Consider the following 16,393-nt stretch of genomic DNA (forward strand, 5'->3'; position numbering starts at 1 on the left):
CTTTCTCTCTTTCTCTCTTCCTTCCTTCCTTCCTTCCTTCCTTCCTTCCTTCCTTCCTTCCTTCCTTCCTTCCTTCCTTTCTTCGTACCTACCTTCCTTCCTTCCTTCTTTTCCTCCTTCCCTCTGTCTCTTTTTTTTTCAAGCTTATATGAGTTAAACATCCAAATTGAAAGGAATCGACATCCACAGGTTTGGGTAAAATTTCATAGACAAATGTTAAAATTTTACACTTGGATCCCAAAATTCACCTAGCATTTATTAAATATCAGGGGCCAGGCACTGTGCTAAGAGTACTGAGGAGATCCAAAAGAGGCAAAACAGCCTCTTCTTTCTAGGAACTCATAGTCTAATGGAGAAGACAACATGCAAATATCTCTGTACAAATAAGATACAGACAGGATAGATTGGGAAGAGGCACAAGGATTAAAGAGGAAAGATTTCTTACAGAAGGTAAGACTGAGACTTGATAGACTCTGGACAAACTCTAAAAAGTAGATAATAAGTTGACTAAAAAATAAAAAACAAAACGACACACAAACCTCATTTATTCTAAGATATGTTCTATGTTCAGCATGAATTAAGCTCAGTATTCTTTCTATTTATAAAATGGATGATGATGGTGGTGGTGGTGGTGGCTGAGATTTATATAGGGAGAGACATCTTAGCTTAGTGGTTAAAAAGCCAGCCTAGTCCTACATTAAGAAAGCCTACTTCTGACACATGCTGGCTGGGACTCTGGTTAAGGCTCTTTCCCCAGGCAACACTATGACTATAGGTTGTAGAACCTAAGTGTAGATGTGCATTGGTTCAGGAATTTTTCTCAGTGGGAGTTGCCAGTATAGGCTTAGACCAAATGTATGTCTACATTAATTGAAGCCCCTCTGCTAGGTTAAGCAGTGTTTCCCTAATGCATTAATAATTTTTTTTGCCTGTAAAAAAATTGAGAAGAATGAGATTCATTTTAATCACTATATTTTAATAAGCCCATCAAGAAGTAAAATCAGGAATATTGAACAAAATAACAAAAAGCTGAGGCCCAAAGCTGTGGATTGCTTAGTTTACCTTTAGAGAATGTTATGTTTAAGAATGTATTGAAGCCAGTGATAGCCAGAATATCATCAAAGCTGCTGGCAGCGATCAGCAAGGTGGGGATCCCCTTTTTGACGCCATATCCTTTATCTTGCAGCATCAGCATTGAGGGGACAACAACAGCAGGGGAAACTGCACCTAGGACAAAACTGAAGCAGAAACCTTCAACTCTAACAGAAGAACATCAAATTTAAGAAAATCAATTACTTTTTAATTTTTATACTAACATTCTCACTGTAGTGTGTTGTGAGTTATCTAAATCTATATCTATATCTATTTTTCCCCCTAGAAAAATATTCATCTGGGGGCAGCTGGGTGGCACAGTAGATAGAGTGCCAGACCTGGGATTGAGAGGATTTGGGTTCAAATATGGCTTCAAACATTTCCTAGCTGTGTGACCCAGGACAAGTCACTTAACCCCATTTCCCTAGCCCTTGCCATTCTATCTTGGAGTTGTTGCTAAGGACGAAGATATGGTTTTAAAAAAAAAGAGAAAGAGAAAAATATTCTGGTGGCTCGGTATTGTGATTTATGTAAAATAATTTTAGACATAAATTAAAAGTATTCTTTCTTCAAAAATAATAGAGAAGTCAGAAGTAGCATGACATAGGGGTAAGAAGGCCAGCTTTGGGGTCAAAAAGTCCTGTTTTTAAATAACAACACTGACACTAACTAGCTGAGTGACCATGGGCATGAATTCAATGGGCACATAATACTCTGAAAGCCATAATTATATATCAGTTTTTAATTGGATAGATGCAATTTACTATTCAGCAGTTATATATGATACCCAGTTTTTTATAAATGGCCCAGGAATTGCTGGAAGTTAATGATTTTTTGAAAAGTAACAAAAGTAAATATAACAATGCAAGAAAGAATGATATTTTGAAAGGCATGTGCACATTCTACATAGAATAGCTATGTATATAAGTAAATTTAATATAAATTTCTGACAGCTACATTATGACTTAACTAGGTCTAAGAGGAGATCATCACAACTGTATCTAACCATTTCTAAGAGAAAATACACTCCAGCAAATTACAAATGAATTTTTGGGAAGTCAAAGAGTTGTATGTGAGAGATTGCTTAAATACAGTAATAATATCCCAACAACAATAATATACCATATATATTTTTAAATACTTTGCATTTATTTCCTTACTCTCTTCCACCTATTAAAATCCTACTCATTTTTAAAAGCGACAACTCAGATCTTACTTTTTCCATTGCAGAACTACACCAGACAACAATAATCTCATGTCCCTCTGAATTACTATAATACTCCATAGCTATGCCACTTGATTCCCTTTTGCCTTATTTTCCTAGGTGCTAATCTGGTAGTTAATTAAGTTATGAATTCCTTAAGCCTCACTTAAAAGGCCATTCTGGGAACATAATAAGTATATTAATAATAATCATAAATATTTGTTGAGTGATTGAGAAACATCTAAAGATAAATGCAATTCTTCTGGACAAATAGGATGGCATTTCTTCATCATCCTTCATCTTTTTAGTACACCTCTTTTGCATCTTTCCACCTAGGGAATCTAAAACTTATTTTGCATGATGGGAGAGAAGGAAGAATAATACCAGAAGACATGAGCCATCCAATACTTGGGTACCTTACTAGCCTCTCAGGATCTAGAGGAGTTAAAGGCTTTGACTTCTATGTATAAGAGAAGCTTTCCTGGTTATTAGCTATGTGCTGAACTTGGCTTTTATGTTTTGTCATCATCTCATTTGGTCTGAGTTTGTATGCTCCTAGCACCTATAGTTAAGTGTTTAATATATGTTTCTTTAACAGAACTGAATTTCCAAGGTCTTCCATGGTTAAAAAAAAAAGGCAGTAGCAAAAAAAAAAATAGCAAAAGTACTATACTATGTATTTTACACATTTTAAAACATATATTTATAGACAGCATGACTATTCAGCATAATAGATATATACATAATTTTTAACCCAGGAGGTCTTGCTCTGCTTATTTTCACGAGAAAAATGAGAATTACCCTAAGAGAAATCCCCAATGCCATGGAAAGCGCAAAGTAAAGTGAGAAACAACAGCAGCTGCACATGCCTCTAAAAAACATGGACCCATGGATAGTCTTAAACAAACTCCCTTTAATTTCTTCAGTGCCTGAAACAGAAACAGTCATATTCAGATGATCTTTAAGTGACACAAAGAAAAAAAATTAAAAGAAATCTCAATCCCATTATTTTGTGATTTTTTTTTAAAACCCTAACTTTCTGTTTTAGTAATGACACTAAGAAAAAAGAGCATTTAGAGCTAGGCAAATGGTGGTCAAGTGACTTGCCCAGGCCCACACAGCTAGGAAGTGTCTGTAGGCAGATTTGAACCCAGGTTCTCGGAATCTAACTTGAGGTCTGACCTAGCTGCCCCTTCATTAGTTTTTTAAAAGTAATTTTTATAAAGGGTTAGCAGGTCAGCATTATGATTATTCTCCTTTGGCTTTCTTCCCTCAAAGATCTAACTACATAGGGGGAAGCTGGGTAGCTCAGTGGATTGAGAGCCAGGCCTAGAGACGGGAGGTCCTAGGTTCAAATCTGGCCTCAGACACTTCCCAGCTGTGTGACCCTGGGCAAGTCACTTGACCCCCATTGCCTACCCTTACCACTCTTCCACCTATAAGTCAATACACAGAAGTTAAGGGTTTAAAATTTAAAAAAGATTATTTAAAAAAAGATCTAACTACATATAGCTTTATATTTTATTTTATTTTTTATTAAAAGATATTTTATTTTCCCAATTCCATGTAATAACAATTTTCAACATGCACCTTCTGAAATTATAAGATCCAAATCATCTCCCCTCTCTCCCTTCCCTCCCCCCTAGGAAATGGCAAGCACTTTGATCTGGATTATACATGTATTATCCTGCAAAACATACTTCCATATTGGTCATTGTTGTAAGAAAAGACTCACATTAAACCAAAACCCCAAAATAAAACCATAAATAGGCTAGTGTGAACGATAGTCTGCTTTGATCTACATCCCACTCCAACAGTTCTTTCTCTGGTGGTGGATAGCATTCTTTGTCATAAGTCCTTCAGAATTGTCCTGGATCATTGTATTGCTGAGAGTATAAAGTATATATACACGTATGTATATATATTTCAAAGAAGTATTTCTTTTATTTTTATTTTCCAAGACAAGCAAGGGCAGTTAATGAGTCATGCCTACCATCCTAAACTTGCCTACACACATGTCCAGGTCTCTTCCTATCTATAAGAAACCTTCTCCTAACCCTCCCATCCCTTCTCACTATTTCCTTATTATGATTAAAAATATTCAGGAGACTCATTTAGGGATAAAAAGACCAACTTATTGAATAGGCTAGATTTAACCAATAAATTGGTGGTCTATGAAATATAAATAAAATCCAACACTGGGAAACTGCTTCATGAAACTCTCCATATACAATTTGGGAGCTCACTATTCATTCCCTCCCTTAGATATCCCCAAATATCTGACTGGTGAATAGTTAAGAGGTGGACCTCAGCTTTTCCCTTCTTACTTCATCACCAGGGATTTTTGCCTAAAAAAGGTACACATTAGCACACTCTTTCATCAGCCACTGTGGACTGTACTTTCAAATGAGTCCACGTTCTTCATGGCTGATTAGCCCTGCCTTTAGTCTTTTCAAGGTTTTATTCAAAATTCAAAAGGTCCCAGCCCAGTTTGATAACTTTGGGGCTGTGTGTAACCTTAGCTAGGAATCAAGCTGTTTCAGCCTGATCTTGGAAGTCTAAAGGAAAAATGATTTCACATAGAAACATTACTAATAAATAATACAATTCAATATTAATTTTCTTCATCTGTGAAGAGCATGCTCTTCGCTCGGGAGGGTCTCTGGAGGTGGGATGGCGTGGTGAAAATGAAATGAAAACAAGCCAGAATGTAAGTGGAATTGCAGAGGCTGTTCTCTCTTGCCATCTGCTGATTTTTATTTTTATACCCTTTTTTTCTTTATGATCTCATACAGGTTTTGATTTTACCATACATTCAAAATCACATATTAACTTTTGAAATATCATATGGTTGGCATTTACTAATTATCTTACTGTGGTTAAACAAAGGAGCAAGCTTGTCAAGAATTATTCATTACGGAATGGCTTAGTTGGAACTTATTTTCAGCCATCCGTAAGGTACAAGAACATCATATTTCCTAGTTAAGCAAAAGTTAATTATATTTTAACTAATTAAATCATGTATATTGTTATGTTATACTCTTCATACCTATCGTCAGTCAAGAAGATAGTCATGGTAGTTGATTACATCAAATAAGATACAATAATATCAGTCTGGTCCAAATTTTGTTCCCATTATGTTCTTTCATTTTTCTCTATTTTTTAAAAGTATGTTTGCTGTTCTTTCTGCTATAGGGTTAATAAGAATGCAGTTCTGGAAGGGTGACTTTGTGCTAATTTGTCATTCCCTTGTTTTCCTTGTGTTTCACTGTTTCCTTGGTCTGTGGGAGTTTGGGAACAAACCCAGGCCAGGTACTTTCTTGCTGGGGAATTTAGAAACTTGCATTAACTCACTAACTGCTGTTTTTTTGTGGGCTGATTCTAGGGGAAATTTCTATATTCTGGGGGTTTGTATAGGGGTTTATTTTGGGATAATGGGTAGTCTGACTGTGGTTGTTCTTGCCATGAACCTGTATTGTTTTTCTGTGTCTCCCTGGGGCTGAATAAGGATATTGATTGCAATAGTTTCAATGCAAGTGAATGTCACTGTAAAAAGAATCACATAGGGTAAACTGAGTGCGGAATTTCCATCCTCCTGACAACTTGCTGTGCTGGATTGTCAGAGCTGGTGATGAGCTGTGCTAAACGTCACAGCTTTGGTGGCTTCCTGCACTCATCCTCTCTCTTCCCTTTCAATGTAATTCCTTGGAAAATCTATGTTACTTCTATTTTTATTTCTCTCACTTGCTTCTTAACTCCTTAGAAATTTGGCTTTAAATCTACACTCTACTACTTGTATATGTACTACTTTGGACTCAGTTTCCTCAGGGATAAAATTAAATGATTGAACTAGATGGTCTCTGAGATTCATTTCAAATTTAAATCTAATATACAGTGAACATCCAACTGTTCAAAGTTCACAGTGATCTTTCTCTAGCCAAAGTCAATGGTCTTTTCTCAATCCTCACCTTCTGGAACCTTTCTGTAACATTTGACAGGGTTGATCACCCCCACCCCCAATACTCTCTCTTCTCTATGGTTTTTGGTGACTGCTTGCACTTAGTTCTTATTTTACCTGCCTGGACACTTCCTTTAAAGCATAACTCAAATGTCACCTCCTATAGGAGCCCTAACTCAATTCCCCATCCCCTCAGCTACTAATGACTTCTTCCTTGACTTCTTCACATTTTTTGTCCACTTTTTGTTTGTTGTTTTCTCTGATAAGATACAACTCATTATTTTTCATCTTAATATTCCCAGTTCTTTACCACAGTGTCTGTCACATAGTAGGTACTTAATCAAGTGCTGGTGGATTAATTGATAGAGAAGCTCTGTTACTAAAGAGCTACTGCATTTATAAACTGCTTTTTAAAATGAAAAAAAAATCCTCACCTTCTGTCATAGAATCAATGTAAGGATAAGTTCTAAGACAAAAGAGTGGTAAGGGTTAGGCAAATGGTGACTTGCTAGGAAGTATCTGAGGCCAGATTTGAACTACAGTCCTTTAGATCTGGCTCTTAATCCACTGAGCCACCTGGCTGCCCCCAAGGACTGCTTTTTGAAGCATTCCCTATTATCATTTTGGCTATAAAACATTAGAAGTCATCAGAAAAGTGATCATTAAGAAAAGTATGCTACTTGAAGAGTCATAAGATTATAACCAAGAGGGATCTTAGAGGCCATAGAGTCCAGGTCTCTCATTTTACAGATGAGGAAACTGAGTTACAGAGATATTAATTGGATTGCCCTATGTCCCCCAATTAGTCACCATCAGAGGCAGGATTTGAACTCCTGCTCTTTTCATATCCAAACTCTTATCTATTACACTGGGCTGCCTCTTATTCACTGAATGTATTATTGTTCTCACTCAACACATTTTTCCTCTTCTACTAGGTATATATATATATATATATATATATACACATGTATATATACACACATATACATGTATACCCACATATATGTATATATACTTATTTCTTCCTCTCCCCTCCTTCTATCTGTATGTATATAAATATAAATGTACATATCTCTATATCTTTCTGTTTTTATCTGTATGTATGTGTGTGTGTGTGTGTGTGTGTGTTTGTATATATATCAAGAAATAATGAGTTCCCTAAAACTGATTATATTCAAGCAGAAGTTAGAAGATCATTCATTGGGGATAGCGGACAGAGGAACATCTAGTCAGGGTTCGACTAAAAGGCCGTTTCAGCTCCAAAGGGGTATGCTTTTTCTACCAAACCCTTTGCTTTTAGCTTTAATTCCAGACTCCACTCTAAATAGTTATAAGGCAAATTCTGGCTCCTTCACAATTCTATAATTCTCAAATTCAAATTGCAAGTTATGACCTACCTCTGGATCAAGCCCAAGCCCAGCTCGTACCAAGATAATGGTAAGGGCAGTATTTCTCAAATAGGAAGAGCCGGTTGGAATAATATTTATATAAGTATTGATAACTGGAAGGTTTCTGAGGGTAAAACCAGCAAGCAACATCCCTGAGAACAAAAAAAAAAAAAAAGGTGTGTCTTGATCTCTTTAATTTTTTGAATGGAGAGTATAGGAATGTTAAATCATTCTCTTTCCAAACAGAAAATATATTTCATAACCTCAGAAAGGGCCAGATTATATGTAGTAGAAGTAGGAACTGAGAATTTTATCTGAAGCTCTTTGGGCATTGATCATCACCATCATCATTATTGTTCCTGCTCAGCAATAAGGCATGGGGCACAGAAGACCCACCTTGTAGGCAGGAAGACCTGGGTTCACTCTTGTTTCTGTTGTAGATAAATTAATAAAGTAGGGTATACCCTACTTAATTTGTAGATAAATTAATTAAGTAGGGTATAGCCTACTTAATTAATTTATCTACAACATTTCTGAGGTATGCCAGCCAGTGATAAAGGGAGAATACTTAACCTCTCAGTGGCCCCAGCAACTTTTTGAGGTGACAAGTTACAAAGGAGCTGTAATGCACATCAGTGCATCAGAGTAGGGAGCTTCCACACTGATAAAACTATAAGATGGGACGAAAAGGCAAAATGATTTACTGTTCCTAGTAGGGCAGAAGTGAACAGGAAACCAGAGGCAAAGTCTAGAGATAAGGACACAGAGGATGAAGGAGTGTTTTGCAAAGTTGGGAAGGAAAGAACAGGGAAGCATAACCCAATCTGGGACCATGGACAGAAGTGGGAAGCAGGAAGAAAGTGATTGATACTAATAGACCAAGACAGAGAAGAATCAAAATGAGAACAGAGAAAACAAGGGAAGCAGAGAAGCATTCCTAAGAAGGCCAGATAGAACGAGATGGAAGGGAGAAAAAAGGCAGATTTTGTATTGGATAAACTCATGTTCCTCTTAGATGCCCTCTTGATAGCCTGTAGGCAGCTTAGAGTTAACTCTGCTTGTGTCACCTTCTACAAAAGTCCTTTCCAGGTCCTCATCACATCCATCCCCAAATTGCTAGTGCCTTCTGTAACCATAACTGCAAGAGAGAAGCAAAATGGGGTTCAGATTTTGGAACCCCCAAGAAATTGGAAGGCAATGATATTCCTGATATGGATCAGCAAGGGTTCAAGGGAGAGTCCTATCTAGACCTCCTTCCACCCGTGACGCTAACTCAGGACTGAGTTGAGTTGCCTGGGGCAATAGTGCTGTTCTAACTGCCCCCCAACTGCCTTCCAGTTTCTTAGGGGTTCCAAAATATGAACTCCATTTTGCTTTTCTCTTGCAGTAATGGTTACACTTCCCATTAAAGGTACACTTAGCACAGTGCCTGATATATGGCAAGCACTTAATATTTACTGATTGAGTGAAAGCACCGTTGAAGTAGGATTATGACTTATTAGCACCTATAAGTGGTTGTTTAATTGGATTGAATGTCTACTCAAACTGTTGAATACAAAAAAAAATAATAATAAACATCTCCCTTTGTCTTAATTTGGTTAAGAACCTATACATTTAGTAGGAATTAGAAATTAGTACCTACCTTTCACTAGTCTGTGTGCTCATCTGGTGGGGAACCATTGATGGAGAATGAATTCCCAATAAGAGAATTCCTTCTACCAATACAGATGGCAAAAATCTCTGACTGAGTTGATAAATCCTAGAAGTCGCCTGAAGCATCAGAGTCAAATGAGCTCTCCAAGTGTCACATGGCTATGAAGTTTTCCTGAATTCAAGGCCAGGACCTCATGGACTGTGAATAATAGGCATTCCTATGAAATCCTTCATTCAAGTTGGGTTTTGACCTTCCCTGTCACTATATTAACATTCTATGGTCAGGTTCTTTTTTTTTTTTTTTTTGGTTATTGTTTCCTCATTTTCCCAGTCTATTTCTTGACCTATATCTTAAAGTTGGGGTCTCTTCTAGGGGCTAAGGGGGCACTGTCCCAAACTTCAGGTTACTTGTACAGTAGCTTTCAGAGCTAGCCCTGGGGATCTATGTTTTTAGTTCTTCTAAGGTGGTAAGATTTAAGGAGAAGTATGTTACTATTCTCTTGACCTATTCTCTAGTCTGTGAATGACCACAAGCAGTCTTTTCCACCTTGGCACTGTGACCAGGGTCACTGCCCCACAGTGGCCATGGGCTCTGATATCCTGGTGCTACTCCTCACCCTGTGACTACAATCCAGATCCAAGTATGGACAATACAAAAGAGTCTGCACCTAGTAGCAGCAAAAGGATCTCCTGACTAATTGTCCAGTCCCCTTGCCGTCTTTGGACTGAGAGTTCTGAAAGCTACTGCTACTGACTTGCTGAGGGATGTGGGACCTGCCCTGGCTGCCCATGCTGGACTCTCACCCTGACTGGATAGACCTTTCCTGCCATCCTTCTAACTTGTCTTGGGTTGGTAATTTTTTTCACTTCATCCTTCTGTGGGTTTTGTAGCTCCATAATTCATTTTGAGGCATTATATTAAAATTGTTTGGTGGAGAATATGATATGATAACCAAGTGAGTCTCTACCCTTTCTCCCCCATTTTGGTTTTGTCCCTCAACAAGTATCATCATAGAGTACTCTCAATGAGGCAACTCCCTCCACACAACACATATCGGTATCTGCATTGCAACTTATATAGTCTTGAGAGAGTTTCCTGGGACACTGAGTAGTTACGTGACTTGTCAGTGGTCAATGCAGACAGTATATGTCAGACTTCAGAACTGAACCCAGTCTTCCTAACTCTCAGACCAGATCTCAATCCAATCAACTTACTTGTCTCTGTATGAATAATTAATTATAATAATTAAATATAATAATTGTCTTTCAAAACTATATATTATCACTAATAGCACCCCAAAATCTTTTTTCACACCTCATGATACTGTCCTTTTTAAAAATTTATTGCTGTGATGTTGTACTTGCTATTTTGCATTGACTTCTCGATTATGCTAAATGTTTGGCAGGTGATCTGACCATTGTAGAGACTCAGTTTTGTCTCTTCCAATGCGCAGACAAATAAAGGTATCAAATAGGGCGTAGTATTCTGGTTATGTTGGAAGATAGTTCCATATATAAAAATATCTAATTGGGTTAGCCACACCCCCCAAAAAATCCCAAACCCTAGACTCTATGTAAATATTGCAGCAATCAGCTACAATGATAAATGCTAGGTTTTGATAATCATCAAGATAATATTCCATTTTACTTGCTTCCCAGAAGAAAAATATAATCATCATTCAGAACTTTTCTTCCTTTTTCAAAAAGCTTATTTAAACATTTAAAGGCAAAATTATTATAGTAAAAAAAAATAAGTAAAGAGTAAAATAGAAAAGTCTAGAAAAATCATCTAAGTAGGAGATTGTATATATATATATATACATATATATTATATGACATACACACTGTTACTTGCAAATATTCTTTGAAGATGGTGTTTATATTTAGACATAACTTACACTGCACATCTTAGTGGATTCCAGCTAAATGACAGACTTAAAAAATTTTTTTTAATTCTAAATATAGAAGAAAATAGAATATTGCATTTATCTCATTATGGAGAGATTTTTGAAAAAAGGTTTGACAAAAAAAGGGATTCTCAGGGTCAGGGTACATGTTCTAAAAATTTTTTTTTAATTGAATACAAAAAATGACATAATTAAATAATTAGAAAGTTATCATATTTGGAAAAATATTTGCTTCCAACAAAATATGACAAGTAAAAACTTCATGCAACTTCTGTCCCAAAGCTCATTTTGTATGGGGCTCTTTCCTCACTGGTGGATATGAATGCCCTGCCCTATGTATTTGGGATAAGTTGGTGTTGGCAAGAGAGCTCCAGTCATCTTCAGGCTTCTTTGGGACTCTTTAAGCTTTAAGTCTTTTTTGAGCTTTTGGATACTCTGAGAATGTCTGGCTTCTACCTTTGAGAGGGAAGATAGATGACATCAATTCCACCTCAGGTAAGGGAGAATGGAGAATTTTGTATAAGCATTTTATATATAATCATACATGCATATTTAGTACATGTTAGCTCTTCCTATAGTAGATACATAAGTTCCTTGAAGATAAGAGATATTACAATTTCCCTAGCATTTTGCATGATGCCTGACATATAATTAAGCACTGAATAAAATATTTTGTGATTGATTGCTTGGTCAAATGAATATAAAAATGAAGAGTCCTGATGGAGACTTGAAAAGGGTGACTTCAAAGTTATTATCCTTTATGTGTGGAGATTAATTGATATGTCAATAGTTACTAAGTAAATTTAGTTGGCTGTGTTAATGTTCAATATTAAGTTTTAATAAACACTTTTAACTTTTTAAGAGAAAAAAGACATCCCTATTTCTTGTGGGTATGCAAAGGAAAATAAGACAATCATCATTATACTGAAATGTTTTTCAATGTTTACTTACCACTATAACCACTAAATGTTCAAAACTTATACACAATGGATTAATAAAAATGTGTAAAGTAATGTTATGCTTACCAAGAAGAGGAGGCAGAGGAGGCACCATAGGTATCTTAATTAATTCCACAATCTTGCCACCAACAAAGGAACAAAGAAAAATGATTACCATTCCAAATAGTTTTCCGTTAGGAAGAACTTCATCGCCTGTATAGGACCACACTACACCCCATGTCATGGCTATGAGGATACCTGAAATAAGGTAGGAAAATAAATATACATAGATATATAATTCATATAGACACACACAATCTATATAACAAAACTTGTTCTAGGGTTTAGCTATACAGTCATATTGATCCTGCTTTACTTCTATGTATACAGTAACTTCTGCTTGAATGAGTACATGCTTTCACATGTTCCTATGTTCATTTATGTATAAATACTTTAACAAAAATGTTCTTCCTTTGGAATTTTATTTTAATTTTTATACTTAAATTTTTTCTAATTACATGCAAAAGGAATTAATATTTGTTTTAAAAAATTTTCAGTTCCAAATTCCCACCTTCTTTCCTTTCCCTTCCTGTCCTTCATAAGGCAAAGCAATTTTATATTAGTCAAGTTGCAAAAGATTCCCCCCCCCCAAAAGAAAAGGAAAGGCAAGAAAAATAAAAAAGGAGAATCTAGCCAAGAGGGCAGAGAAAAGCAGTATCTGGTATGAGCTCTCCCAAATTTCCCCCAAACAACTTTAAAATAATGCTTCAAAATTAATTCTTGAGTGAAAAAAATCTACAAACAGATAAAGTTAAACAATTTTCCTTCCCATGACAACCTAGAATGGCAGCAGGAAAGGTCTGTTGCATTGTGGTGAAAGTAGAAAGCAAATAGGCTAACAGATCATCAGCAAGGTCCCACACCCCAGAGCAGACTCTAAGTTCTGGGGCAGGACAGCAGCAGTCTGTTGGGGCAACTAAATGAGAGTGAGGAAAAAAAAATCATGAAAGAAGAGTCAGCAGTTTAGAAAAGGAGGCACAAAAAAATGGAGGAAAAACACCTTTAAAAAACAGACTAAGCCAAATGGTTAAAGAGACATAAGCATTTGCTGAAGAGAAAATTTTCTTAAAAAGTAGAATTGGCCAAATGAACTACAAAAATTTCACTGAAATAATAATTCCTTAAAAATTAGAATTGGGAAAGTAGAAGCTCATAATTCTATAGGACACTGAGAAACTATAAAACAAAATCAAAATGGGAAAAATGTGAAATATCTCCTTGGAAAAACAATTGACCAAGAAAACAAATCCAGGAGAATTTATTTAAGAATCATTGGACTTGCTGAAATTTATGATAAAAAAAAAAAGAACCTAGGCATCTTTCAAGAAATTATTAAGGAAAACTGCCCTACTATCTAGGACCAGAGGGGAAAATTGAAATAGAAAGAATCGAACAGTCACTTCCAGAAAAAGATCGCAAAATGAAATCTCCCAGGAATATTACAGCCAAATTCCAGAGCTCCTAGGTTAAAGAGAAACTATTACAAGCAAATAAAAAGAAAAAATTAAAATATCATGGACTCATAGTCTGGATAACACAAGATTTAGCAACTTCTATATTAAAGAAGCGAAGGACTCGGGATATGCTATTCTGGAGGGCAAAGGAGCTAGGATTACAATTGAGAATGCTCTGACCTGCAAAACTAAGTATAATCCTTCAGAGGAAAAAATACATATTCAATGAAACAGATGAATTTCAATCACTAAAAAGTTTTTTTCAAGCAATGAAAAGACCAGAGCTAAATAGAAGTGATGTATAAAAAAGTAAAGAGGAAAGAGGAAATCAGAAGGGGTCCCATAAAATTAAAGATGATGTTCTTAACTTTTAAGAATTTTGTCCTTTTAAGGGCAGTTATAGTATTCATAGACAGGGGACAAGGGTGTGAATTGAATATGATGGGATGATATTTAAAAAAATAAAATGAGAGGATGAGAAAGATGAATACCAGACTGGCTCAATTCCTTAAAGCATCTTTCCCAATTTTTCCAAACCTAGATCACTACTAAGTTGGTCCCCTTAGAATCAAATTAATTAAAGGCAATGGTTCCTATTTAGTGGTTTGCACACTCCTTGAGGCTTTACATTTTACATTTTTTTTGGTTCAAGGGTTCCATTTTAAAAGTTCTTTAATGAAATAACTTTCTAATCATGTGACAAGTATGTTTTCCCATTGAACAACAAAATGTGCAAATTTGAAGCATTTTAGGTTTGTTTCTGTAGTAATTCAAAACTGTCATTATCATGTACACAATTATTTTGGTATTTTGCAGCAGTTATATCAAATTCTGACTGCTTTGTATTATTGTAATAATCTTAAAGTTTTCAAGCTTTTTTCAAACTACAAGAAGGGTTTGGCAATTGAACCCCAAAGTGCACACACTGTGCCTTATACTTATCTAGCTCTCTCCTTCTTCCTCACCTCATCAACTGGGGAAGCATGTAATCAAGAAGGTTTGTATTCTTTCAGTACAGATTTTGAGCTGTTGAAAATCACGATAGTATGGTATATACTTTACAAGTCATCTCAAAACCATTGTGAGCCAATACAAACTTTCTGTACAAGCAAGCTTTTTATTGCTTCTCATTGGGGTATTATGATAGTTTTCCATTTCAGATTTATCTAAAGCTCATCTTATGTTCTTCTACTTCTATCTGGTGAATTCCCAAATATGCTGGTTGACAATACTAGGCGGTTGTTCAATAGAGTTCTTATGAGCGTGTGGCCAGTATGAGTGTGGGAGAAGAGAAGAAAGTAGAGGCTAAAGATTCCTTCCTTACTAGAGTTAGTTTACAGATAACATTCAAAAAATGAAGCAATATAGGAAACTGAACTTTAAGTTCATTTATTGGGTAATACAGTACCAATTACTAATCAGTGGAAAAGTATCTTATATTGTAACTAGCTATTAATTTTCTTTAATTAGGAAGCTAAGAAGTTTCTTTTTAAAATTTCTATTTCTCAGCAAGAGAGCTCATACAATTCTACCATTTCCTACCACATATTGTGTAACTATTTAAAATTTCTACTTTAAATCAAAACATGGAATAAACTTAATGCAAAAGTTTTGACTCTATTTTTCCACTCAAATAAAAAAATCAACATCAAAATTAAGTTTGTTATATTATGCCAAACAGATTCAGAACAACAAACTACTTTATTTAAAATGTTCTGATCAGATTTGTAAAAAAAAAAAAAAGCATAAAATGAAGTCTTCTAGGTAATAGTAAAAATATGTGGACTTCCTAGAGTATTTATTTTGATTCTTAGAGAGTATACCATATAAAATATTCCTAATTAGACTTTTACAATATCATACTTAGAATCTTCATATTTATAGATAGAATTATTTATTATATGATTATTAATTATATGATAATAGAGCTTTTAAGGCAAAAATTATCATTACAGTTATTGTAAACACTCAATGAATAACTCTATGGGCAGGAAGGCACTCAGTAGATAGAATCTAGGACTTGAAGTCATCTTCCTGTGTAACCTTGGGCAAGTCATTTAACCCCATTTGTCTTAGTTCCTCTATTTGTAAAATGAGCTGGAAAAGGGAATGGCAAATCACTCTAGTATCTTTGCCAAGAGAACTCCAAATGGGGTCATTAAAAGTTGGATACAACTGAAACAACTGAACAATCAATGAATAAATCTAAAATAATATTATGAACAGATTATTAAATTAGTCTGGTGTTTACAACACATTTTTTTTTCTCGTTGTTAAAAAGAGTTCCTGGACTAAAAAACATTGGGAACTAATGTTCTATGGTTATAGATACAGAAGGATTCCACAGCAGTTTGTACTTCAGTGTATTTAGTGTATAAAGGCTTCATGGGTAAAGAATCTATATTGAATATATTCCCATCAGTAAAAAGTAAAGAAATCTAGACAGGACCCAAGAGATATCAGAAAAGTATGAGTGAAGGTAGAAGGAAAGAAGTCAATAAAACACATGTTACAAGAGAAAAAGAAATATTTTGACTAAATTGTATAAAACTCTGTTTTCTGTCTCATAGAGAAGAGATAAACAGAGATATTTGTGGAACCTAAAGTTAGTTCTACAGAAGTCACTGCTCTTTTCTTTTTTTTTAACTTTTTTTTAAAATCAAAATTTTTGTCGCAATCCTCACTGGGACAAAAGAAAAAAAGCAAAACTCCTATAATAACTATGCAAAACCAAACTTA

At 35.3% G+C, this 16,393-nt stretch overlaps 1 protein-coding gene across 1 annotated transcript in view; it reads right to left on the reverse strand.

Annotated features, from left to right (window-relative positions):
- LOC123252240 (sodium/hydrogen exchanger 9B1-like) overlaps positions 1-16,393 on the reverse strand; it is an 84,140-nt gene that overhangs the window by 52,224 nt on the left and 15,523 nt on the right. Inside the window, exons 2-5 of the mRNA XM_044681630.1 lie at positions 12,228-12,398; positions 7,652-7,794; positions 3,098-3,225; positions 1,063-1,238 (exon numbers count right to left, since the gene is read on the reverse strand). Of these exons, the coding sequence (XP_044537565.1) occupies positions 1,063-1,238; positions 3,098-3,225; positions 7,652-7,794; positions 12,228-12,398 (618 nt within the window). The remainder of the gene's footprint in view (positions 1-1,062; positions 1,239-3,097; positions 3,226-7,651; positions 7,795-12,227; positions 12,399-16,393) is intronic.

The sequence above is a fragment of the Gracilinanus agilis genome, chromosome 6 (assembly GCF_016433145.1).
Source record: "Gracilinanus agilis isolate LMUSP501 chromosome 6, AgileGrace, whole genome shotgun sequence".
Lineage (NCBI taxonomy): Eukaryota > Metazoa > Chordata > Mammalia > Didelphimorphia > Didelphidae > Gracilinanus > Gracilinanus agilis.